At 47.5% G+C, this 24,677-nt stretch overlaps 1 protein-coding gene across 4 annotated transcripts in view; it reads left to right on the forward strand.

Moving 5' to 3' along the window:
• GALNT14 (polypeptide N-acetylgalactosaminyltransferase 14) overlaps positions 1–24,677 on the forward strand; it is a 188,048-nt gene that overhangs the window by 70,548 nt on the left and 92,823 nt on the right. For all 4 annotated transcript variants that reach the window (XM_039532168.1, XM_039532166.1, XM_039532167.1 and 1 more), the window contains one exon: positions 6,362–6,531. In XM_039532168.1, the coding sequence (XP_039388102.1) occupies positions 6,362–6,531 (170 nt within the window). The remainder of the gene's footprint in view (positions 1–6,361; positions 6,532–24,677) is intronic.

Raw genomic sequence — 24,677 nt, forward strand, 5'->3', positions numbered from 1 at the left:
TCTCCCCCCTTTCTTTTCTGAGCCTTGATTTAAGAGGCAGACAAGGAAGTACATCTCTGTGCTTAGACTCTCAATTCTTAATGTGCTGTCACAGAGAGAGACTTCGCGCTCTCTCTCTTTAATAGGGCTACAGGTGGTTTGGAGGAGCCCACTTAGCAAGCTGGTAAAGAAGGAAGAGGCTGTTCAGAGTGTGTTCTCAGCTGGGAAAGTGTCAAATATCTGGTGTATCTATTGGGTTACTGGGAACTGGGTGGGCGGAAGCCTGCCCAATGCTAGAGGATCCCCCCCAGCCTAAGGGGAGGATCTACAGGACCTCAGAAACCCACTGATTTCGGGGGACAACTAATAAAAGAACAGGGACAGGAGTGCAGTCAAAGGGTCATAAGAAGGGAGCCTGACGGGGACACCGAGCAGAGAACCCCGGACAGCGCCCACTGCTCCTTGAAGGCGTCAAGGGAGCCAGCGGATGCCGCCCAGAGGAACTGTGCCCGGATACGTGAATGGACTAAGGACCGGAAACAAGCCCCACAGTCACAGGAGTCTCCATTGGCCAACCGTCTCTCCCTGGTTGCGTAGATGGCCATTTTAGCCAGGGCGAGGAGGAGGTTGACCAGGAGGTCCCATGACTATATCTGGTGTAATAAGGTAGATCCCCTTTGAATTGAATTTTGTCTCTAGCCTGCCTGTGGCATTTTCTATTCTCCTTGTAACGTGCCCAGGGGGATGATAGCTCAGGGTTTTGATTGGGGAAAGCAGGAGGGGGTCAGAGAGTGGAAGACTATGCTGATGAGAGCCAGTTCATCCCTGGTGTAACGCCATTGACTTCTACTAGGGATGAACTCAGCCAATTCTCTTTAGAGTGCACACAGTTTCTCTCCCCACCCCCGCTCCCTTGGCACTATAATTGATTCCGAAGGGCTTATCCAGGTGTGTTATTCCTGACGCATTCGAGTTGTTTGTCAGCTGGTCGCACTCTGATGCTTCTATGCGAGGACTGGTCTAATGTCTCTTGAATTAATTTTTTGTTTGTGTGGGATGCACCAGACACCACACTTGTTCATTTCTAACAGTGTCTCCTTGCTGCACACCCTTCACTGAAGCAATGCAGGGAAAGAACCTTGCCCTCCCAGCTGAACAGGAAAAGCTACTTGTAGGGGAATATTGGGGTCCAAAAACCTTGAAAGAGTCTCTTTAAAAGTTCTCCACATCCAGTTCTGTTCAGTCCATGTGTAATGAAGCATTAGAACTCACTGGGTATTTTAAATTATAAATAATAATCTTGAAACCTGAAGGCTCCTAAGGCACTTCTGAGGGACATTTTTGCTCAGGTGGTCTGAGCACGGGGATTGGCAGCTGGCAATTGTAGTAGGCTCTTATCCTCTTATGTGGCTCCTACTTAAGGGGGACAAAGATGCATACTCAGCCAGTGTGGGTTCCAGTGCGGTCGGAAGCTCCACCCATAGCCCAAGATTCACTCACTTCTGCTGTCAAAGTGTTGGCACTCAAGGTCGATTGTTCAAATCTTCATAATGAACCTACTCTAAAGCCCACTGAAGTCAATTTAAAGACTCTGATTGTCTTCAATAGTCTTTGGCTCATGCCTGACATGATCATGACTGTTCTAATTTCTTTGACCAGCAGTGAAATAGTTACCTTTATTGACATCTAAATTGTCATCAGTAAGTTTCAGAATTAACATTCCATTGATGTATGGCAGTTATTGGCATCCATTCACACCCTGCTCCCATTTCAATAGCTTTCTCCACAATCCTAGAGGCTGGAGGCTGCCTTAAAAAAAGCGTAAGTTCTAATACACAAGGTGGCAGCTACCAAGGACAAATGTTTGCTCACTGTGCTGGTTTCCAGCCCCATGGAATTACTAGAAATCTCACGACTATGACTATTTCATGGTATATCCAGGCTAATATTGATGCCAGTTTGTATAGTCCTGAAAGGCTTTAGATGCAGCTCTTCTAAACTGATCTCAAATTCTGTGAGCTATTCACCCATCTAAAGCACGAAAGCAGAGCTTGCTTTTCACAGCTGGTGAGCCTGATTAACTACTGTAAGTGAATCTTAACAGGCAAGTTCCCTAACAGAGTGGTTTGCCTGGTGCTATTGAGAGGAAGAGAGAAGAACCTATTTCATTAAAGTGGTAGGCTACCCCTCCCCCTTTTTTTAAACTAGAGAATGGGTTTTTTTTCTCCCTTTGCTGTAGACTTATTCAATCTCTCAAACTCTTCTGGCAAAAGAAGTGACTGTTTCCTATAATTAATACCAAACATTAAACTGCAGCATTGAAAGAGAAATTGCCTAATTGTGAGGAAAAAAAATTAGAATTTATTACCAGAACATGAGAGAAAATGAATGAGACAAAGAGAGAGAGGAGCCCTGCAGAAGATAAATAGAAAGGCAAGTGGAATATTGACTTGATCTTTCTCTAGTGCAGGGTAATTTGGCGTCTAAAGTGAGTTAGATCATAATAAATTAAATTTAGGTTTCTGCACATCGGTTAAATAACTCCCAAGACAGAATTCTAGTGTGAGGAAGAGGTGATAATACATGGTGGAAATATAATGAAGATCTTATCCAATAATCCAGAACTGATGTGTGGTCCCTGCATGTGTGATAGGGCTTTTCCTTTCCTTTGTCAGTGGTCCAGGAACAGGTAAATCATCCACCTGCAAGTTGGAGAAGCCGTCTGTCAGTAAAACACTTGGATAGCCTGAACGCTTCCTATACAATGCATCCTTCCTGATAACCAGTGCAGATTTGCTGTCCACAGTGAGTGTATGTCTAAACATTCCCATCCAATTGCATGCAACCTCACAGGAAGTTTAGGAGAGGAGGTTGAAGAATACTGCATCCCAATGAGACTTCAAGAGGGTATTTAGCTATAGTAAAGAAAGTGTAATTATCCAATAGGAATTTGCCCAGGACACTGGAGGAAGAGTTTAAAAGGGGAGAAAGTCAGCTCAGGGGCAGGCAGACAGCTTGGGGGCGGGGGGAAGAGAAGGACGAGCATGATAATGACAGGCTGTTAGTCTCCTCAGCTTCCAGGGAGAGGCCAGACAAAAGGCAGAGCCTGCAGCCCTGCCTGTGCGTGGCCTGAGCTTCTGGCAGTGAAGGTGGGCTGGACTCTAGTCTTTCTAGTGGCATTTCCTTAAAATGCAGATGGTCACCCTAGAGGCACCTCCCAGCAGCAAGTGCCCCAAACTTCATGGGGGAACGTTCCATTTTAATTGCAGGAAGCATTCACTGTCTGATAAACCAGCTCCGCTTCTAGACATTGGATGCCTCCTATCCAAGGATCGGAATCTATAAATGGAAAAGTCCTATTCACTCGTCTGCAGTAGCTTGTTACCTTGCCTTGTCTGCTGAGCACACAATCCTAGCTGGAGCACACTCAGCCACTGTACCTTCTCACAGGCTAGGCTATTCGGAACTTCAGAGTTCAACGTTGCAGCCTCACCACCTTATGTAAATGGCTGGCGTCCTTGTAATGCTGCAAGTACGAACAGAAGTGCCTAGAACATATGGTTGACATCACAGCAGTTTTGCCGAATTGCATTGTCTTGGACTGCATCTATCCATTATGCCATGTGAACTTGGCAAGCATCAAGCTCAAGCTGGCAGAGACTTGCCCACTACCCACACTCCCTTGCAGCATAATTATTCAGAGATCAAAGGGCCAAGCCATTTAGCCATACTGTACAGGGATAGGTTGCCATTATGCCAAGGTTTTAAAGGGATGCTGTACTGATAAATCTCTCAATGCAGGGCCTGATTCTCCACTGTTCTGCCCTGCATCCACTTGAGCATTGGTGTAAATGAGTACACAAGATGCAGGGCAATGGAGAATTTGGCCCACACTATATTACTTCTTCTATATAAAGCTGAAATACATTTGTAATATTTTGCAGATGGTTTAATTTTTGCTCTTCCCTCACTTGGCTGGTCAGTTTCACTTCCTGTTTATAGTCCATTCTCTTTTCTGGGTCTCCTGTCTAGATCAATAACACTGTTTCATATACATTTTTTTTAAATGACCTGTTTTATGGCCATTTTAAAATGGAAACATTTCTATTCATATTAAGTTTTATGAAACTTTTTTTTCAAAAACACAACTTCAGCTTGGGATCTAAACAGCTGACCTTTTCTTCAACAGAGCTGGAATCTCAGGGTCCTCTCCAACCCTTGTAAATTTCAGGGCTTCAGTGGTTCTGAGATGCAATCAGCTCAGTTTTCCCTGATCTTTCACTGTGCTGGTAAATCATGTTTTACAAGATGCCTTAAAAAAACATAAACTATATTTATTGCACAATATTCTGCACTCCTACCAAGAGCCTACAAACTTTTATGGATAGCCTTCTGCTCATAAACTTCCCGATGGACTGGAGTGGCCTTAACATTTTAATAATTTTCTTTCATTCTTGGTGTCCTGGGATGCCGGACTGATGGTCAGTAAGGTGGATTGTTCTATGATTGTCATCAGAGGCAGCCCAGCTCAAGTAGAGTGGCTATAAGCAGAAAAGCAATTGTAAGAAATGACATTGTGGTGCACCATATTTATTCCCTCTGCTGAATGTGCTGCGTCTGCAAGTTAAAAGATGATTTTTATAACTCTCAGCAACTATATGCTCACCTTGGGATATGAAAATAAAGTCATGGTCTTCTTGCCTATTGCCGCATGGCTGGTAATAAAGCTTCTGTGATCAGACCAAGCCTGAAAATGTGCTTAGATCAGGGTTGGGATAGAATTGAGCTTGCTGCTCTGTTGTTGCATGGGCTTAGTAGGTGCAGGAGGGGAATCGCTTCCTCTGCTTAGTAAATTGACCAGATGGAACCCAAAGGCCAAATTTCTTTTTGGGATAACTCCACTGGTGGAGGTGGACTCAGCTGGAGTTACAGCAGGGTGAATCTGGCCCCCAGGGAACAGAGAGAGTATTCTCCAGGGCAAATAATGGTGTTACACTAGTGTAAGGTCAGAATGAGCCTTGATGTCTCTGCCCTGAAGAGTTTACATTCAACAGCCCAGACTCTGATCTCTGTGTCACTGATCAGTAACTGAGGATCACGGAGTTAGGTCCTGATTTACGCTGGTGTAACTGAAATCAGAATTTGGCCCAACAGGGTGAGCAACAGTAAGAAATATTGGGAGTGCTCCGGAGGGAGGACAAGAAATAAAGCCGTCTTTGGTTAAAACCATAGAGGTCTTGAGGGACCTGGGAATCTTTGTGCTTTGAAGCAGTGCCGTGCCTTTGGAGGTGGCCTGTGTTCCCTTAAATTTCACTCCAACGGCCTTGCAGCATGAGAAGGGACATTCCAGGGGAATCTCGATCCAGCCCTTTTTGCTTCAACTGATGTATGGGATACAGGCTGTTAATTTGCAAGAGCCATCACTTTCCCCTCCCCTGTCCTATTAACATGGAAAATGTGCTGTCCAATGTGAATAAAATCAATTATGGGATAAAAATCGCCTGTTTCAAAAGCTTCATTTTGTGCCATTAGCAGGGGAGAGCGGCTGTGAGATGGAGTAACAAAAAAAAGATCAATTATTCGATAATATCACAATTTTCTCTGGTGCTGAAATTACTGTACACGTTTGAATCGCTCTGTATTACACGTAGGCTGAGATCAAAGAGGTGGTGCTGCTGTAACGATGTGATCTTATCGAGTGCACCTTGCGTTCGCCACCTCAGAGCCGGCCCAGAGCCATTGTGTGCTGCTTAATGAAAGGACACTTTGACTCTTGTGCAGGGGGCGAGCAACATCGTAGCCCTGCGGCTCCGCTATACCTGAGCAAACAGTGGGGATGATTCATCCTCAAATGTCTCACTTTGCAGGACCTCCTGCTGTCCGGAATAATGTGGAGGCAGGGGAGTTAGTCCAGGTGAGCAGGCAGGGTTTCACCAAGCCAGTGAGCAGGCAGTGTTTCATCAGTGTTTCACAGATGTTGCACCAAGCCATTTGAAAGGAAGTGCAGATTGAGCCCAAATGCCCTTGCAGGCGGTTGAATATTTGACAGATGTGAGAAGACATTAAAACATACAATATAATTTAGCCAAGCGAGTCACGGCTGTTGGATGGTGCTGAGGTTCGCCTGAGGAGTTGGCCGCCAAAGGGCAGTGCTAAGCGTCGCCCGTGGTCGTGTCCTTTTAATCTGTAGCAGGCCAGATCCTCAGCTGATGTAAATCAGTGCAACTCCATTGACTTCAACTACTATCTGTGAGTGGGTGCGAGAGACCACATGTGCTGAGGAGCTGCTAAGCATTTGCTGGGTGTCACTGCACTCTACCCAGAGACACCTGTGACGTGCAGGCCTCCATGTTCTGACGGGGTTCAATGTTTGTGTGTGCAGGGCTCAGATGTCGACTGGGATGACCTCTGGGATCAGTTTGAAGAGAGAAGGTACCTGAGTGCCCGGAAATGGAAGGGTGGAGAGGACCCATACCGCCTCTATGCCTTTAACCAGCGGGAGAGCGAGAGGATTCCCAGTGACCGTGCCATCCGCGACACCAGGCATTACAGGTTCTTGCATCCTTCCCATCCTCTTCCTTGATCAGGCAGCACTAGTCAAAAAGGGACATGATTGGCCCTTCCTTAAAGGTGTGCACTGGAGACAAAAAACCTACACTTGGGGGAAATTAATGGGCCAGAGACGTTGCACACTGTGTTCTTGGATTGGGAACCTACCTAGGGGATATCTTTGCTTTCAAAGAGACCCGGATGAGATAAGACATATTGACTTAAAAATAATTTCATTACGTGCATTACTAATATCACCTCAGACAACTAATTGAAACAGCTTTTGTGCTGTTTGATATGTTGTTTGCATTTCACCAGGGCAGGGAAGCTAGACCGGTCAATTTTACTTCTTGTTTATCATCCGTTTCTACTCCTGGTTTTCTTGTGCAAACACAATAATGCTGTTTTAATTTTTTTCCCAAATTGGAAGGGGATGTTTAAATCTTCAAAAATCCCTACTGATTGCACTGAAATTTTAAAAAGAATGTTTCTTGATTTTCATGCTGACCTCCAAAAGCATGAGATTGGCTTAAAATAAATGCTGAGTGCTTTTTATTTCCCTTCTGGCTTCTGCTCCTTTAGGGTGCATTCAAGTCCTGTTTTCAAGCTTTTCTCTGCAACCATTAGGGTTAGAAACTTTACTTTTTAAAAGTGAAAGCAGATATTGCCTCCTAATCACGTGCCTCCTGAAGCCAGGGCTTTCAGAGAAACACCAAATATCATGAGACTGGCAATAAAATCCTGGGAGCTAGCAACTGTGTGATTTCATTCTATTTCTATGATGCTTGTGACCTCTCCCACTTTATTCAATATAAACCAAACCTAAGGGTTAGGCCTAAATTTATTGAGTGCCCCTTTCATTAGTTTTTGGGTGCTTGTGTTGAATCAACAGTAAAGTCACTGATCCACCCACAAATGAAAAGGAAGGGGTCTGCTTTGGTCTGTATTTTCTTAGGATGAGACTTACCCCTTGTGTTTGTCTAGTCTCATATATGACGCTGACATCCTATCCTCTGAAAACTTCACCTGCTCAGGAGGGTGAACGCCACTGGATTCCATTCAGATTCTCAAGGAAAAATAGGCTTCACCTTCCTCCAAGGCAGGCAGAATTTTGAGTGAACAGGAGAGAGAGAGAGAGAGAGTGTGTGTGTGAATTTTGAGTGAACAGGAGTGTGTGTGTGTGTGTGTGTATGTAAACATACCACCAGCACTGATCCCCTGTGGCCCTAAGAGATCTCGTGCTGCGGAGGAAACAAATCAGATGACGTGCCAAGTGCAGCACAGCTGCTCGCTATTTTGTTCAGCAGGGCAAGGGTTAATAAAGGGAGGAAGGGATTATTGCAGAGTGAAAGTGGAGGCGTTGCAGTTGGGGGAGAAATATAAGAACTTATCCGGCTGGTTCTCCATCAGCCAAAGGAAAGGGCTCCTGAGTGGCACACTCAAAGAAACTCACTCTGCTTTGGAGGTGGATTTGGGCCATCTGGGGGATTGTCATCTTTCATAATTACAGTGCGGCTTGACTTAGTGGTGATGGACTCCCCTAATGACAGTTGGAAACTGACAGGCAGCAGCTGAGTGCTTTCAGCTCTGAGGGCTTGGGAGGGCCTGGAAGGGCCTGATTTCACTATAGCTAGGCAAAGGATTCTGGCACTTTCCTTTACAAGAACTCACCCAGTTTTAATCCCCGTTTTCCCCACGAGGCTCTTCAGGGGAAATGCTGCCATAGGCCCTATCCTACCCACTCGGCACATGTTGTCACTTCTTCAGTCAGCTGCATGTAGCAACAGCAGCCCCTATCGTCCCCTCCTGTGGGCAGACTTACGGTAGGGAATCTCCCTGAGGTTCTTCTGGTGAAGTGTTCTCCCTTGTCATTCTGATGGGGCAGGGAGAGCATTTTCTATGGGGCCTGCCTGCAGTCCCTTGGAGCCCCGGGATCCTCATAGATTTCAAGGACTCTGTGGGAGGCCAGGGCCGTACATAAGGCTCTGTGAGCCAGGCCGGTGCAGTTCCAGTGGGGCCACACTCACAGGGCTCTCTTGGCCAGCAGCAGTCCCTGTGACACTACCCACTGCCTCTAGCTCTAATACCTTTCTCCTAATCCCATGATGGAGGGTGAGGCACATCCCACCCACTCCCCATGCCTGGATCCCCAGACCTGGAGAGAACCCTTCTCGGGGTCCCACAGAGAGGGAGTGAATGCTGCCCTATGGAGGCCTATCCTGTCTCCATCCCATCTTTCACAGGGGAGAGCTGAGATCTCCATGAGTGGGCATCTAGGGGATACAACTGGGACCAATGACTATGCTTCTAAGTCACGGATGGGCAAACGTTTTGGGTCGAGGGCCACATCTGGGTGGGGAAATTGTATGCAGGGCCGGGGCAGAGGGTTGGGGTGCAGGAGGGAGTGTGATGTGTGGGAGCGGGTACGGTGTGCAGGAAGGGGCTCAGGGCAAGGGATTGGGGCAGAGGAGGGGTGCGGGGTGTATAGGGGACTCAGGAAAGGGGTGCAGACTGCGGGAGGGGGCTCAGGGCAGAGGGTTGGGATGCAGGAGGGGTGTGAGGTGCAGGCAGGGGGCTTAGGGCAGAGAGTTGGGGGGCAGGGTCCAGGAGGAGTTCGAGCTCTGGCCTGGCGCCGCTTACCTAAAGCGGCTTCAGGGTGGCAGTGGCGCGTACCTGGGCCAGGGCAAACTCCCTGCACGCCTGCCCTGGCCCTATGTCGCGCTGCTCCAGGAAGTGCTGTGGCCCCTGTGGGGGAGGAGAGCAGAGGGCTCCGTGTGCGCTGCCCTTGCTATGCCTCCAGGTACCTCCCCCAAAGCTCCCATTGGCTGTGGTTCCCACTTCCTGGCCAATGAGAGCTGCGGGGAGCAGTGTCTGGAGGCAAGGGCAACCCAGGGGAGGCAGGGATGTGGTGTCAGCCGCCTCTGAGAGTGGTGCAGGGCCCATGGCACCACGGGGGGCAATCCTGCGGGCCGGATCCAAAGCCCTGAGGGGCTGGATCCGGCCCATGGGCCGTAGTTTGCTCACCCCTGTTCTAAGCAGTATTCCTTTCAGTGCAGTGAACAAACGATCACTAATTGATTCTTCACCTCCTTGTGAAGTACCTTACTCACACATGGGGCAATACAAGCACTGGTGGACTTGCCCAAGGCTGTCTAGATGGCCAGGGGAAGATCCAGGATTAGAAACCAGGACTTCCTGGCCCCCAGCTCTGTGCTTCTTCATGCAGGGCAGTGACAAGTGGTGCAAAGAATTATTCAAAGGGTTTGCACTAGAAGAGACAGCAGAGGCTTGTTGGTTTGGCAGCACAGTGAAGAAGCTGCATCTTCTGGATGGTATCACCTAGGGGTGGATTTGATGTATGGGGAGGGGATCTGACCTAGCTGGAGCGGCTGGGACAATCTGAACCCTTCCTTCCGAGAGCTAAATTAGAACTCCTTTCCCTTGTGTTCCCCAGTCCTGCTTCTCTCTCTGCAATTCATTTGGTTTGAGTTATAGCAGAGCTCTGCTTGCTTTCCAAGGACATGGCCCAACCTTCAGCTCCTAATGTAGTTCCCATGCAACCGCCAGAATCCTTAGTACAGTAACTCCTCACTTAAAGTCATCCTGGTTAACGTTGTTTCGTTGTTACGTTGCTGATCAGTTAGAGAACATACTCGTTTAAAGTTGTGCAATGCTCCCTTCTAACATCGTTTGGCAGCCACCTGCTTTGTCTACTGCTTGCAGGAAGAGCAGTCCGTTGCAGCTAGCTGGTGGGGGCTTGGAACCAGGGTGGACTGGCCCTCCCTGCTCTCCTAAGTTCCCTGTGCAGCAGCTGCCCAGCAGGCTAGCAATTGCAGCTGTCTCTCCCCCCCTCCACCCCGCCATGTACTGCTCCTGCCCTCTGCCTTGGAGCTGCTCCCCGAGACTCCTGCTTGCTGTGCGGGGGGAGGGAAGGAAGAGGGGGGCTAATGTCAGGGTGTCCCCCTTCCCCTGTTCCTGCACCCCGCTTACGCCATCTTCCATAGAGCTGGGGGGGGACACCAGGGCTCAGGACGGAGGAAGCTTGCTGGCAGCAGCTGGGGTCTCAGCAAGCTGATCTAATGAACAAGGCAGTGTACTTAAAGGTGAAATGAGCATATCTCCTTCCATTTCTGCTGCCTTGTAGAGTGGGAGAGTTAACTCTTGAGGGCTCAGCCAATTGCTAGTTCATCATTTAGCAGTAAGGGAAATATCCCTTACTCCTCCACCTCAACCAAATTTCACAATCATCATCACTGTGTACCAGTATTAAATTGTTTATTTAAAACTTATACTGTGTGTGTATATATATAATATAGTCTTTTGTCTGGTGAAATTTTTTTTCCTGGAACCTAACCCTCTCATTTACATTAATTCTTATGGGGAAATTTGATTCGCTTAACATCGTTTCGCTTAAAGTCACATTTTTCAGGAACGTAACTACAACATTAAGGGAGGAGTTACTGTACTCTGATAAGTAGAGATAGGCCTGCACCAGAGCCCTTGGTCTGAATCTGGATCAGAGTCCGATCCTGGGTCTGGATTTGAAATTCCTAAATTGCCTCTGTGTAAAGAGGGAGAACCAAAATGTGGGCGCCAAACTTCCAGCATTAATTTCCCCAATTCAGCTCCTGAGGCTAGGGCCTGAACCCATCTCTAATGATAACATCGCACCAGTTCTGTAGCACAATTTCTGTTGTGATTTTTTCACTCCCTTGCCTAGTGAGGCCAGATGCTCTTCCCTCTGAAGGGGAGCTGACAGCCCTGACGGACACATGCTATAGCTGAGCAGAGAGCCTGGTATTCCTGGAGAGAATTAATGCAGGGGATATTAACCATCTGCCCTGTTTTAAAGGGAAAATCAACTAGATTGACCCTTTCTCCAAGCCCTGTGGTGGTCTGGCTGCTGCGGCCAAGTGTCAGTTTTTTTCTGGGTGCGTGACATGGTGTCGAGTGCTTTGGAAAAGAAAAGCTCTAATTAAGGGAGGAAGCAAGGGCACAGCATGCGGAGGGGCCTGGGCTAATTACATTTACTTCCAATTTCCTTAACCTGGTAATTGGATTCTGATTTATTGAATATGTCTGGCTAATGGTGCATCATCCACAGCATTGCTCAAGCATTAGAGCAGCCACTAAGGAACTGGGGCTGCCTGGAGATTCAAGAGCACCAGACAGCTGGGAGGAGGGGGCTGCAGGAAGACCGGTCTAACAGCCCTCTATGGAAGGAGGTTTTTGTTCACTGTGCAGCTGTTTGGGGAGATGCAGCAATACGCCCTGGCACTACAGTGCGCTTTGCAAACAGACCTCGCTGCTACGTTTCATTGGATAGAGGCACTGGGGAGGGTTTGTTTGATCTCTTAGCACAGCCTGGTGGGTAAATGGAAACTGTCATATCAGACTCTCGCAGCAGGGAGATTTTCAGCGGCTGATGGGCTGCATGAGGGAAAGGATAGAGGAGAGTCAGGCTGGGGTTGAACGTTTTGGAAATGGCACTGTACCTCCTCACAGGCAGGAAGGGTTGAGCCTCCCAAGAGCTGGATAGCTCCTGCCCGACAAGCATGTGAGACCAACAGTGGCTGTCACTCATTCATTCATCATTCATTCATTCATGCCCGTCACCCCAACCGGGGTATGGGCCGCCAACCACAGATCTCCATAGTCTTCTATCCTGGGCCATTCGCTCTAGCTGGTTCCAGGTACATGAGCTGCAAAAGACTCAGTTCGGACAAGCAGCCAAAGGACAACTTCGGTCTGGTGATGAGGCTCGGAATCCCTTGGGAACAGGCTTTCTTGGGAGCTTTCCACTCCTGTCAGGACCTGATTCTCCTCTCAGCCATGTTGGCGTAAATCGAGAGTGAACCCCCCTGGGTCTACACTAGAGCCCTTTGTTACAGTACTGTTATTGTTAGTTCGGTGCTGGGTAGCACTGAGAGGCTCCTGTAAGGAGTGGGGGCCCTTTGTGCTAGGTGCTGGCCACACGCAGAGGGAACAACTTGTTTATTTCATTTATAGCGCACTGGCTGAAGGACAACGGAGTGTGTCCACACTACTGACCTCAGGCAGTGTCAGGTTTGCCTTTTCGCTTCCCCCCTCAGGCAGCATTACGCTGATTCAGGTGGAGTCGCTGTTGTCTTAGGTGAGAGATCAAACTGTCTCCGGAAGGCTGGCGGAGAGTGGCCCTTCTGCCCCTTGCTGGGGGCCTTTCTGCATGTTCTCCCCCAGTAAGCCCCTGTCCCCAGGAGTGCAAGTCCTCAGCCAGTAATTCAGCAGTGGATTGCTGCCTGTGACAAAGTGCTTTCCTCTCCCCAGCGGTGCCTCTGCTTATGCCCCCGCCCCCTTTCCAGCTCTGTAACTCCTCCAGCTGCATTGTTGGCTGTGATGAACCACAGGTGGTTTCTCAGAGCAATATTATCAGCCAGTGATCCACAAATGGGTCGCCAGCTGGGCCTGCGGCAGGAGGAGTGGAAACAGGAGATGTGCTCCTCTCAGTCCCTCCACTATCTGCTGGCCCCTTTCCCTTCCAAAGCTGGCAGGGGGCGTGTTTGAATCTGGTGCTTTGGGTCAGCCCATTGAAGAGATGAGGAGCAGCTGTGAAGTTCATTCCTGGATCTGAACTTCCCCAAAATTTGCAGGGGGTGGGGGTGGATCCAGGGTTGAGAGTCATAGTGGGGGTGCTCTGGCCTCACCTCTAGGACAAGGTTCTGTTCGATCCAAGTTTCAGGTTGCTTCCTCTCCAACCTTTTTCTCCCACCCCTGACTGCAGGGCATGTGTGACTGCAGCAGGACTAGCAAACCTCCAAAGCACAGTAATTCCCAGCCAGTGTCACCTGCCAAAAGAGACGGGAGAACTTCCCAGCTCTTGTGCTTGCCACTTTTCCACTTTGAATGTGATGCTTTCTCCAGGATGGTTCTAGAAAATCTCCCTGCTTTTTGCCCCAGCCCAGCTAAGCAGCTGGAATTGTCGGCAAAACCTGGCAGGCTCGGAGCAGCAAACTCCTGCTAAAGGGTCAAAGAAAAGGGGCAAATCTTTAGGGGAAAACATCTGGCATCAACCTCCAGTTGCTTTGCAATATTTGTTGTTGTTTTTTCCCCTTTGCTCATTCAGAGGTGGTGCCCTGTCTCAAACAATGAGGAACTATAGAGTCAGTGGCATTAGAGCAGGAAAAGACCTATTAAGTCATTTTATCCATCCCCTCCCAAAGCCAGATTGAAAAACAGCCCACGGGGAACAATGACTTGAGCAATGGGGCTTCCACCACTTCTCCAGGGAGACCACAGTCTAAAGGATCTCACAGTTGAGTAACCAGCCTAACCTTTCCTGTGCTTAATTGCATTCCTGGAGAAAAGTTTTATACTCCCTTGGATCACTCTAAACCAGTGGCTTTCAACCTGTGGTCCACAGACCCCTGGGGGTCTGCAGACTGTGTCTACGATTTCTAAAGGGGTCTGCACCTCCATTTGAAAATGTTTCTGCAAATGAAAAAAGGTTGAAGCCGCTGCTCTAAACAATGCCTCTCCCTGCCTTAAGCACTTGTAGATGGCATATGGCATCCCAACCCCTTCATCCTCATTTACCCAATCCTCAAACCTTAAACATTTCACATTCCCACAGAATAAAGGCATTTCCACTTGCTCTGCCCAAAGTTAGTAATTCATCATTCTTAAAATGCTGCAAGTCCAAAGCATGGCTGACTGGCCTTTGCCAGCAAGTTGAATCCGTAGCACTGTACAAGTGCCTCTAATGCACGGCTTCTTCCTGCAAGCTAGCTAATCCGCGGAGGACTGTGAGCCACACATGTACTGTTGGATTGCATCCCTGTCATGTCCCACTGTAAATACCCACTAGCAAACGTGGTAATAAAATGGGAACCAAGGTTACAGAGAGTCAGGGTTGTGGGTCTGTGTGTGGTGCGGTGCAGAGGTGTGTGCTATTGCTCAGCAAGCTGGGAAATGGTCAGAGAGTAGGATATATTACCCAAAGCCCTAAGAATTCTCAGTAATGGCTTCTGGGTTTCTTCCAGCTGTAGCAGGCACCTCCCAAGGAGTGCAGACGTTCCGGTGTTTATGGTATTACTGTTCCATATGCTAGTCAGACTGACCTCCACCTTCAGAACGCTCTGCTGGTTTTATAGGCACACAGGTCCTGCTGCTAGTCTCAGGTGGTGCTGCACTGGCCTTGAACTTGCTCTTCCTGATGATAATGGAATGAAGGGGAGAAAACGGGGTGGTGGGGGGGTATATTAGAAGACAAACTCTGGGAGGGGAAGAGAGAGGGAGCCTCTGAAGGACTTTTTTTTTTTATCATGTATATGATATGGCCCAGCACAGGGCCTCCACCCGTGCCTAGTTTCCTGGGTTTGCCTTGCTTTTTCCATCTCAATTCTAATACGAATTTAGCAGCTACTGCCTCAAGAGCTGCTTTTCTGAAGCACCTTCCATCTGAGGGTCCCACAGTGTTTTACGCACAAGCCCATCTGTATTAACCTCTAATTCTACTGCTGCCCGAGAGAGAGCCGCTGCTAAAACTAAGCTGGACTTGAAGTGGGAAGTAAGAAGGTGGTATGGAGACTGATGGGATTGGAGGGTAAACTGCTAGAGCTAGGAGTACTCTGGCAGATCCAGGGCCATCTTGAATAAACTTGTGTGACCCTGCCAAACCATTCACGTACTGTCCTTCTCCCAGTCCCTTTGCTGCAAGGGCCATGAATCAGTATGTCACCTTCTCCTCATCTCCCACCCCAAGCCTTACATAGGCCAGCTTGTGGTAGTTGGTGAGAGGTTGTCTCACCATGGGTGGATAATCTTTCCAGAATGGGAGCTTGTGCTTGTGGAGGCAATTAGGCGGTTCCTGTTAGAGAGAGGTAGGGGGTTAAAACTGGTGTTCCTGACCCAGGACTGCAATAAAGAGGGGGGCCGGGAGGTATTTGGAGACCTCAGGGGCCCAAGCTGTTTTCAGCACAGTGCTCTGTCAGCACAAAGCCACTCACACAGACTGGAGCAGGAGCACATCACCCTACTATTTTGATCTGTCCTTTGTGTGGTGGTAAACATGGTGCGTGCGGGGATGTCGGGGATCTGTGCGTGTGTGTATTTGGTGTGCATCTGTGTACATGTGTGTGCAGGTAGTTCAAATATTTGTGTGAGTGGCATCTGAAAGGTGAGTGTGCAGTGCAAATGTGTGCTGCAGGGCATGAGTGGGGCAATTGTATAGTGTCTGTGTGCGTGTGTGCGCTTTGGAGTTACATTTTCCTGTTGAGTTGAGTATTGCAGTGGTTCTCAACCAGGGGTATGTGTACCTTTGGCGGTACTCAGAGGTCTTCCAGGGGGTACATCAACTCATCTAGATATTTGCCTAGTTTTACAACAGGCTACATACAAAGCACTAGCAAAATCAGTGCAAACTAAAATTGCATAGATGCTGGTTTGTTTATACTGCTCTGTATGCTATGCACTGAAATGTAAGTACAGTATTTATATTCCAGTACATTTATTTTATAATTATATGGTCAAAATGAGAAAGTTAGCAATGTTTCAGTAATAGTGCGCGGTCACACTTCTGTATTTGTATGTCTGATTTTGTAAGTTTTTAAGTGAGGTATAAATGGGGGTACGCAAGACAAATCAGACTCTTGAAAGGGGCACAGTCTGGAAAGGTTAAGAGCCACTGGATCATTACATTCCAGACTTGGATTGGGCACTGGATTGCATTCAAGCACCCTTGATAATTACATGCTATCTCAACAACAGCAAAAGTCATAAATGGGAACAATTAGATTTTGATAACATCCCCTTGCCTGAAAGTTTTATGTGACTCCCCAGCCCGTTTGATTTCTCCTATTGCCTTGTCATTCACCAAATCTAGTTACCTTCCTGAAGCCTGCTGCACTAAACCTGCTTAGAAATGAATCAAAATGAACAATCTGTCCTGACAACTAGAAACAATTTCAACACTGCAATATTTTGTACCACCAAAGGAAATTTTGGCTTTATGTCTTTTCCTTGCTCGGCTTCCTCAGAGCTCTTTGTAATGTTCTCTGCTATCCCTCCAGAGGATCCCCTGGAATCATTAGTGTCTGCAGAGTGACCTGTGTAGAAATGACCCCTTCTCACTCCACTGAGCCCTGTGTGTATTCAGAGTCTCATATCTTGCTTACATTAGTGACAAGAAAAATGCTTCCATTGCTCCTTTCAAAGCCAACACCTGTCTTAGGCTCTCTCTCCTGGCTCTCACATCCTCATGACAATTGGTGACGCCTAGCTGCAGAGCTGAACTCTACCCTCTGTTACTGAGGTTGCATGGGTTAAACTGAGAGCAGAATTTGAAGACAGGACGAGGGGTTGCGCGTGTATGTGTGAGGGCAGAATTTAACCTGCAGTATCTTTATTACTGGCAATACAATAAGGGCCCTCGTGGATCCCAGGTGAGGTTTGCACGGCTAACAGATAGATAAATTCCTGTATGTTTCAGAGGAGATCCATACAAAGCTGTCATGATTTAATTTCTGCCTTTCCTGTTGCTGGCCCTAGGTGGTTTTTCTCTTTTGGTTGGCAGCTGCAGTGTTAGCTGAGCTAGTTCAATGTCCTATGCCATGTGGACCAAGTCTTGAGGTCAGTGTTTATTCAGACGAAGTCCCGTTAACTTTGATGCTGATGCCCTACATAAAGACACACCCAGACCTACCCAATCTGACATGACTGGTGTAGTTTTTGCTCAAGGGAAGCCTAGCCTTGGGAATAACAGAGAGTTCTAGATCAGGGCTGAGGGGCATTGGCAGAGATGTGTTAACCCCTAGGATGGGAATAACAGTGCTTGGGACTCAAGTGCTGTGTCAAAGCTGTACTGGGCCGCTGCACTGTCATAGTGGGGCATACTGCAGGTCAGCATTGGGGCACGCTGTCATCCACTGTTTGGTGAAGGTGGAAGAGGGCACTGGAAAAGCAAGGGGCACTAAGGCCTGGATTCAGGTGCGTTGCCAGAGCTCTGAGGTGGCTCAGTGCTGTGTGAGCAGGAGGTGCTGTGCGGTAAGTCAGGACTGAGGAACATTGGCTGAGGTGTAGGGCGGGGGAGCAGGGAGCTGTTGCCACACTATTCTGCAGGGGTGGTCCCAAACACTTCCTCAAGACAGAAGAAGAAGCAGTGGTCTCAAATTGCAGTGGGGGACGTCTAGGTTGGATATAAGGAAACACTATTTCACTAGGAGGATGGTGAAGCACTGGAATGGGTTGCCTGGGGAGGTGGTGGAATCTCCATCCTTAGAGGTTGTTAAGGCCCAGCTTGACAAAGCCCTGGCTGGCATGATTTTAGTTGGGGATTGGTCCTGCTTTCAGCAGGGGATTGGACTAAATGACTTCGTGAGGTCCCTTCCAACCCAGATATTCTATGATAATAGCATGGTGATTAGTGAGTTTGATGAAAGGGCGCTCTCAGGTGCATAGGCAAAGCTGTGCCTTGGGGCCAGGAATGGTAGGAGTGGGGCAAATCAGGACTTAGGGTGTGTGTGTGGGGGGGCGGAGGAGGAGACAGTGCGGAATAGGAGCAGATATTGCATGTCAGGATTCAGGCGTTTGGCAAAGCTTGGTGGCAGGGCCGGGGTGAGGTCTGCTGACACATCTGTGGGTGGGAAGCTTGCACAATGCCTGCCCGCACTGAGGCTGACTCAAGGCAGTGAGTCACTCACTGTACTGAGCACTATATCCACTTATACGTTATTATTCATGGGCCAGATCCTGAGGTCCTGCTGCACGCAGACTCCCATTGACTTCACAGGGATTACACATGTGAGTAAATACAACTTACTGTGAGTAAGAGCTGCATAACTGGGCTAACAGTGAGCAGGTCACCTGATGCGTAAGCTACTGAATGTTATGGATTTGGCTCCCTCTTTGTTTCCATATTTTCATTATTCGTTGCCATTCTCGCACCCCAGAGCCAATAATCCCCAGCAGGTTTGTCCTGTCCCTTGCTCTGCGATTCCAGCTGTTTGTGGACAATCTGGGTGAACCCAGGAGATCGATTTTGTTCCCAAATAAGATTTATTATGTTTGAGCCAAGTATCTGATCCAACTCCTGTATGTGGGGCACCGTCACTCCAGCTCTCTGGACAACAGGGGATGTTCACCTGCAGGAAGATCCGAGGCTGGATTGGCCAAGTAGAACCAATGCAGCCTCTCACAGCTTGCGGCTGACATATGGGGAGATGGCAAAACGTGCTTTTCTGAGGGACAGTTGTGACAAGGAACAGCTGGGAATAAAGGCAAGATGAAAATGTTTCCTGCGGGAAATGGCTTAGTCACTTATTTTTCCCAGTTGCTGGTGCACCGAGAGCACAGCATGACTTTGCTTGACAACTTTGTGCTGGTTCCAGAACCTGCTGGATAGTGAGGAGTGGGGACTCTGGAAACACGGACTCTGCACTGATGGGGCCAGCTTGTGCTTCGATGATGAATTGTGAGCAGATCAAATGGATGCAGCTCCATTTCTCCAGTCAACACTTGATTGTGACAGATTAAAATAAAATCGGTGGTTTAAAAAAAAAATTTCAGAGAGTGGGCAACATCTTAACAGAGAGATTTCCCATTGGCACCTGCCCACCCTTGCACAATCACACTGCGACCCTTTGGTAATCACTGCAATCGCTTGCATGGAATGTTAACATTAGGAAAGGCTCTAATATATTTTTAGCTTCTTTTAATGCACTTTAGAAGCTGAAAACAAGTTGGGGTGGCAGCACCATGTGGCCAGCCAGCTCTCTGCAGTCCACCCGCAAGCTCACAATTAACAGAGCCAATTCACTAACTAGCCAGGGAGATCTAGCCAAATGCTACAAAAGAGTTCTGATGCAGAACTCACCCTCCGGCCAGGAAACCCCTTCCCAGCTGTAACAGGAAACTACAAACAATATGCCATAGCTTATAACTGTTGTCACTCCCAATGCTGGGCTCTAGGATCAGCTGACTGAGAAGGTCAGATCTTGACACAACTTTCACCTCAAAGGCTTCAGCTGTTATAACTCAGGTCAGAGTTTGCTTCTTCCCACAACAATGAGCTAAGGGGCCAGTCTGGAAAACCCCTTCAGTGGCTTGAACACGGGAACTCAACATTGGTTCCGTGCTGCGAAGGAGTGTTGTTGGCATTGCTGCATTCAGATACAGTTGTGATCTGTTACCCCACAGGTGTGGTATTTCAGTGGAAGGGGCAGTGAACTCCTCCATCTCATCTATTGTTTCTAGAACCCTTGGGGATCCATCTTGCAAAAAGGGTGCTGTATCCGTCAGTGTCATTAGCATTAGATGAGGAAGGATAAGTCCTGCTTGCATGACTGCACCCCTCTGATGTCTTGCCAACTGTGAATATCCTTTGTTGTTCAGAGAGCAGAACTGACACTGCTTGTGTGACCCAAGGTGTGCTCCTTTCGTTGTCAAAACTGCCCAGGAAATAAGTCAGCAGCAGAACTGCACAAACATTCCCAACAAAGCCTGACACCCTGGAAACTCACCTGGTTCTGGGTCTTGATACAGATTTGAAACTCAGACTGAATTTGCAGAAAGTTCCAAGAAGGTTCCTTGACCTTTAGGGTGACCCTGGCCTGCCTGTGATGGACCCAAACCCAAAGCCATAGATCTGAACATCCAAAACCTTAGGAAAGCTGAACTCTGGCCTCTCTAGCTTCGTTCCACCTTTAGTTTTGAACGAACATAGTTCACTGTCTGGCTGAGCATCAAAATCATTTTTCAGCTGAATTTCACATTGAGGTTTGGTTATTTTGAACTTGAAACTCGAAGTGAAATTCAGGAGGGTGCACACACATGGGTCAATCCTGGAGAACTTGTTTGCATGAACCCCTGGGAACAGGAACCACTGAGCTCACACAACCCTACCCAGGAGTCTGGCTTTGGAATTTATCAGTGGCTTAATCTGAACCAATCTGAGATGCATAACTAAACACTAGGTCTTGTTGCAGAGTCCGTTGAGGCCTCAAGACCTTCTGCATATCATTCTTGGTCCAAAGCCAGTTCTGAGGCAGAGTTTTGAACCAGTCGACAAAATTGACAAACTTGCTTGTAGTGCACATGATTTGTAGTGCTTCTTTCTGAGCAGCTCACATTAATGGGACCAGGGTTTGTATGGATGTCCTTGCAATACCCATCTCATTCCAGTTTTCCAGGCACTATAAGCCTGATTCTTCTCTCACTTATGCTGCTGTAAATCAGGAGTGACGCCAATGAAATCAAACTCCACTGAATTGTAAAACTGGATTCAATGAGAGGAGAAATAGACCAACATCAGGGTAAAATGTCTTTGGGAAGCCTATGGCCATCCCTGCATACCATGTGTCCCCCTCATTGTTAGCATTTATTTGTTCTACAGTAGCCAAGATCAGGGTCCCATTGTGCTAGGCGCAGAATAAGTGACAGTCCCTGCCCCAAAGACCTTACACTCTAAATAGATGGGGGCAGACAAAAAGTGACAGAAAGGAATTATTATTCTTCCCATTTTACAGATCGGTTCCAGAGACCCAGAAATGAACTGATTTGCCCAAGGTCACAAAGGGAGTTTGTGGCCAAGTCTGGAATTTATCTCCTGAATCCCAATCCAGTTCTTCACCCTCAGCTTACTCAGAGGGCTTGATTCTGTTCTCACCAAAGCTATTTCACTCCAGTGTGACTCCACATGATTTCACTGCGATTACTCCTGACTTGCACTGGTATGGAGGAGAAGAGAATCAAGCCAAGAGATTGGGTGTTGCCTCTAGGCTAGCTAACCCAGAATATAGCACATCTGCATTTGCTCCCTTATATCTTGCAATCTTCTGAGCACTGTTTCCCCCAAGACATCTCCTTTTGAACTTGTCACTGCTCTGCCATGAGTAGATCATAGAATCATAGAATCATAGAATTCAAGATCAGAAGGGACCATTATGATCATCTAGTCTGACCTCCTGCAAGATGCAGGCCACATAAGCCGATCCACCCACTCCTTAGCAAGTGAACCCTGCCCCATGCTTCGGAGGAAGGCGAAAAACCTCCAGGGCCATAGCCAATCTTCCCTGGAGGAAAATTCCTTCCCGACCCCAAATATGGCGGTCAGCTGAACCCCGAGCATGCGGGCAAGACTCTCCATCTTTGTCTTCGCATTCCACAATAGTGTTGATAAAAGAGCACCCTGGTGGAGGAACTGGGTGTCTCTCACCAGGTAAGGGCTGGGAGATCTTGAGCCTTTTCAGATCTCTACACTCTGCCTAGGTTAATTGTAAATGAAAATTGTTACCTGCTGCTGGGTGGCTGATGTGAAAACAGGTGGTGGTTTTAGTCCACTTCTTGGTGGGACAGGAGTCTGTCTAAAAAAACCTCACTTGCAACTGGTACCTTAGCTAGCAGAGAGGCTAAGGGTAAATGGGATTAATAGATTCCAAGGCTGGAAGGGACCATTGTGATCATCTGGTCTGACCTCCTGTATTACACAGGCCATAGAACTGCCCAGAAATAATTCCTAGAGCAAAGCTTTTAGAAAAACATCCAATCTTGATTTAAAAATTAAATTGTCAGTGAGGGAGAGTCCAGCATGATCCCTGGTAATTTGTTCCGATGGTTAATTACTCTCACCATTTAATTTTTTTCTCATTTCCTGTCTGAATTTGTCTAGCTTCAACTTCTAGCCATTGGATTGTGTTATTCCTTTCTCTGCTAGATCGCAGAGCCCAGTACTAAATCATTGTTCCCCGTGTAGGTACTTATAGTCTGTAATCAAGTCACTCTTTAACCTTCTTTCTTAAGCTAAATAGACTCACGGAGCTCAGTCTGTCACTATAAAATATGTTTTCTAATCCTCTGATCATTCTTGTGGCTCTTCTCTGAACTCGCTCCAATTTATAAACATCTTTCTTGAATTGTGGGCACCAGAAATGGACACAGTATTTCAGCAGTGGTCACATCAGGGACAAATACAGAGGGAAAATAACAGCTCTGTTGCTATTCGAGATTCCCTTGTTTATGCATCCCAGGATCGCATTCACTCTGTTGGCCACCATGTCACATTGAGAGCTTGTGTTCAGCTGATTATCCACCATGACTCCTAAATCTTTTTCAGTCACTGCTTCCCAGGATAGATCCCTCTATCCATACGTTCTTTGTTCCTAGATATGTATATATTTACACTGAGTCATGTAAAAACACACATTATTTGCTTGTGCCCAGTTTAGTAAGTTATCTAGATTGCTTAGAACCAGTGACCTGTCATTTTAATTATTTACCACTCCCTAGCAAATTCTAGGGGATTTACTCTCCTGCTTTGTGTAGAGCAGGAAAACGTGTGAAGCATCAGACAGCACTTCTGAAAGCAGCATGAGTCAAGAGACCCAGGGGAAAAGCAGTTGCTCTTCACCACCAAAGCCTGTTTCCCTGTCTTGTTCTCTTAGTCAAGCAGTGTTGCTTGACTAAGAGACTAAGTATCGCCCTTGGGATACAGAAGTTTTGAGATCTGGAGCTAATATTCCCCACATTTCAAGGGGTTTCAGATCCAGAGATTTGGTTCAGCTCATGAGGGGCCTGACTTTCAGAACTGTTGAGCCCTCGCTGTTCCAGTTAAAGGCAATGGGAGCTGCAGGTCCTCATCACCTTTGAAGGTTGGGTCCTGCAAGAAAAGGGACCAAAAATCAGAGGAGTATTAGAGCTGGAGTCCTGGTTCAAGCTAATTTCCATACAAGACCAAACAATTGGTGTTGAATATAAAAGAGAATGCACAGACTGGGAGACGCAATGGGAACTCTGTACATACAGAAGGCCCCGTTCTTCTCTGTTACACCAGTACAAATCTAGAGTAATGTCATTGGCTTTGCTAGAGGATCTCTGGATTTTACGTCAGAGAAGAACAGGGTATGTAGCCTGGCTTGGTTTCCTACCAGGACTGGGTGAATTGATTAGAACAGAACAGGTATCCAGCTCCGTCCTGCCCTGCCTTCCCTATGTTAATAGATGAGATGGGGTCCTAGCCTGAAACTTCACTCTGGCCAATAGAGTTACACTGGAATAAGCCAGAGTGAGTGAGTAGGGAATCATGGTCATTGCTAGCAAAATAAGAGATGACCCCAAACATGGAACTAGACGAGGTGCCTCTGTAGTTTGGATTTAAGTTTTCATCTTGGATTTATCTCCAATTATTTAATAGACATCATGAACCTTGATCACTGTTCAACCAAGTATTCAGTAAGTTGCAGCCTTGAATATGAGCCAAATTTTAATCTCACTTACACCAGTGTAAATCTGGAGTCGTTTTATTGATATTGAGTGGAGATTGTCCAGATTTACGCTGGTGTAACAGAGATCAGAATCTGGCCCCAGGCCTCCCAATCTTGTTGAAAACTATGTAGCTATCTGCTAGATTGCTATCTAATGGGCTTGGTACCGAACTCCTGGTTCATGCTCTTTGAGATACCTGGTGTTTATAACCAAATTCTGTTGTTCTCATTAACAGGGGCTGACCAGCTGAACGGGGGTGTGGTGGAGGCTTTAATACAATCTCTCTGACAGACAGCTTCACCCATTGTGCATGGCAAAGTACATACGGGGAAGTGATGAGTCTCTGGTGTGATACCTGGTCTGGAAACACACATGGGTTATATCTAAGCTACCTGGAAGTGACTAATGAGTGACTCCAGCAGGCTGAGCAGTTCTAGGGTGACCAGATGTCACCGATATTTAGGTGTTTGTCCCGCGTCCCGATTGATCTTTGGTCGGGATGCAATTTGTCCCAATATTTCGCTCCACTGGCAGCACTGGATTTTGTTATTTTTTTTTGCTCCGCTGGCTGCACTCGGCTTTTTTCTTTTTTTCCTCCGCCGATTCTTCATCTTATCTGGTCACCCTAAGCTGTTCTAAACTAATTTCAGGGGTGCCTGGACTTTGCAAGCCAGTGGGCCACACTGGCAGTTTGCCAGGAGGCTACGGGCTGCAGGAAATGTGCAGAGAGAAATGTCCAGACTCGTATGTTTGTTTGAAGTATTTTAATTTTTAGTACCGTTAAACAAAAAACCCATGTAACCCATGCCTGCTCTGTGTGGCACTCTGTGCCCCTCTAGTGGCACCTGGCCCAGCGAGAGATTGATGAGTCTGCTACAGCCTTAGCTTTTGGCTCATGCAGTAGAGGCTCAGATGCT

The sequence above is a fragment of the Mauremys reevesii genome, linkage group 3 (genome assembly GCF_016161935.1).
Source record: "Mauremys reevesii isolate NIE-2019 linkage group 3, ASM1616193v1, whole genome shotgun sequence".
Classification (NCBI taxonomy): domain Eukaryota; kingdom Metazoa; phylum Chordata; order Testudines; family Geoemydidae; genus Mauremys; species Mauremys reevesii.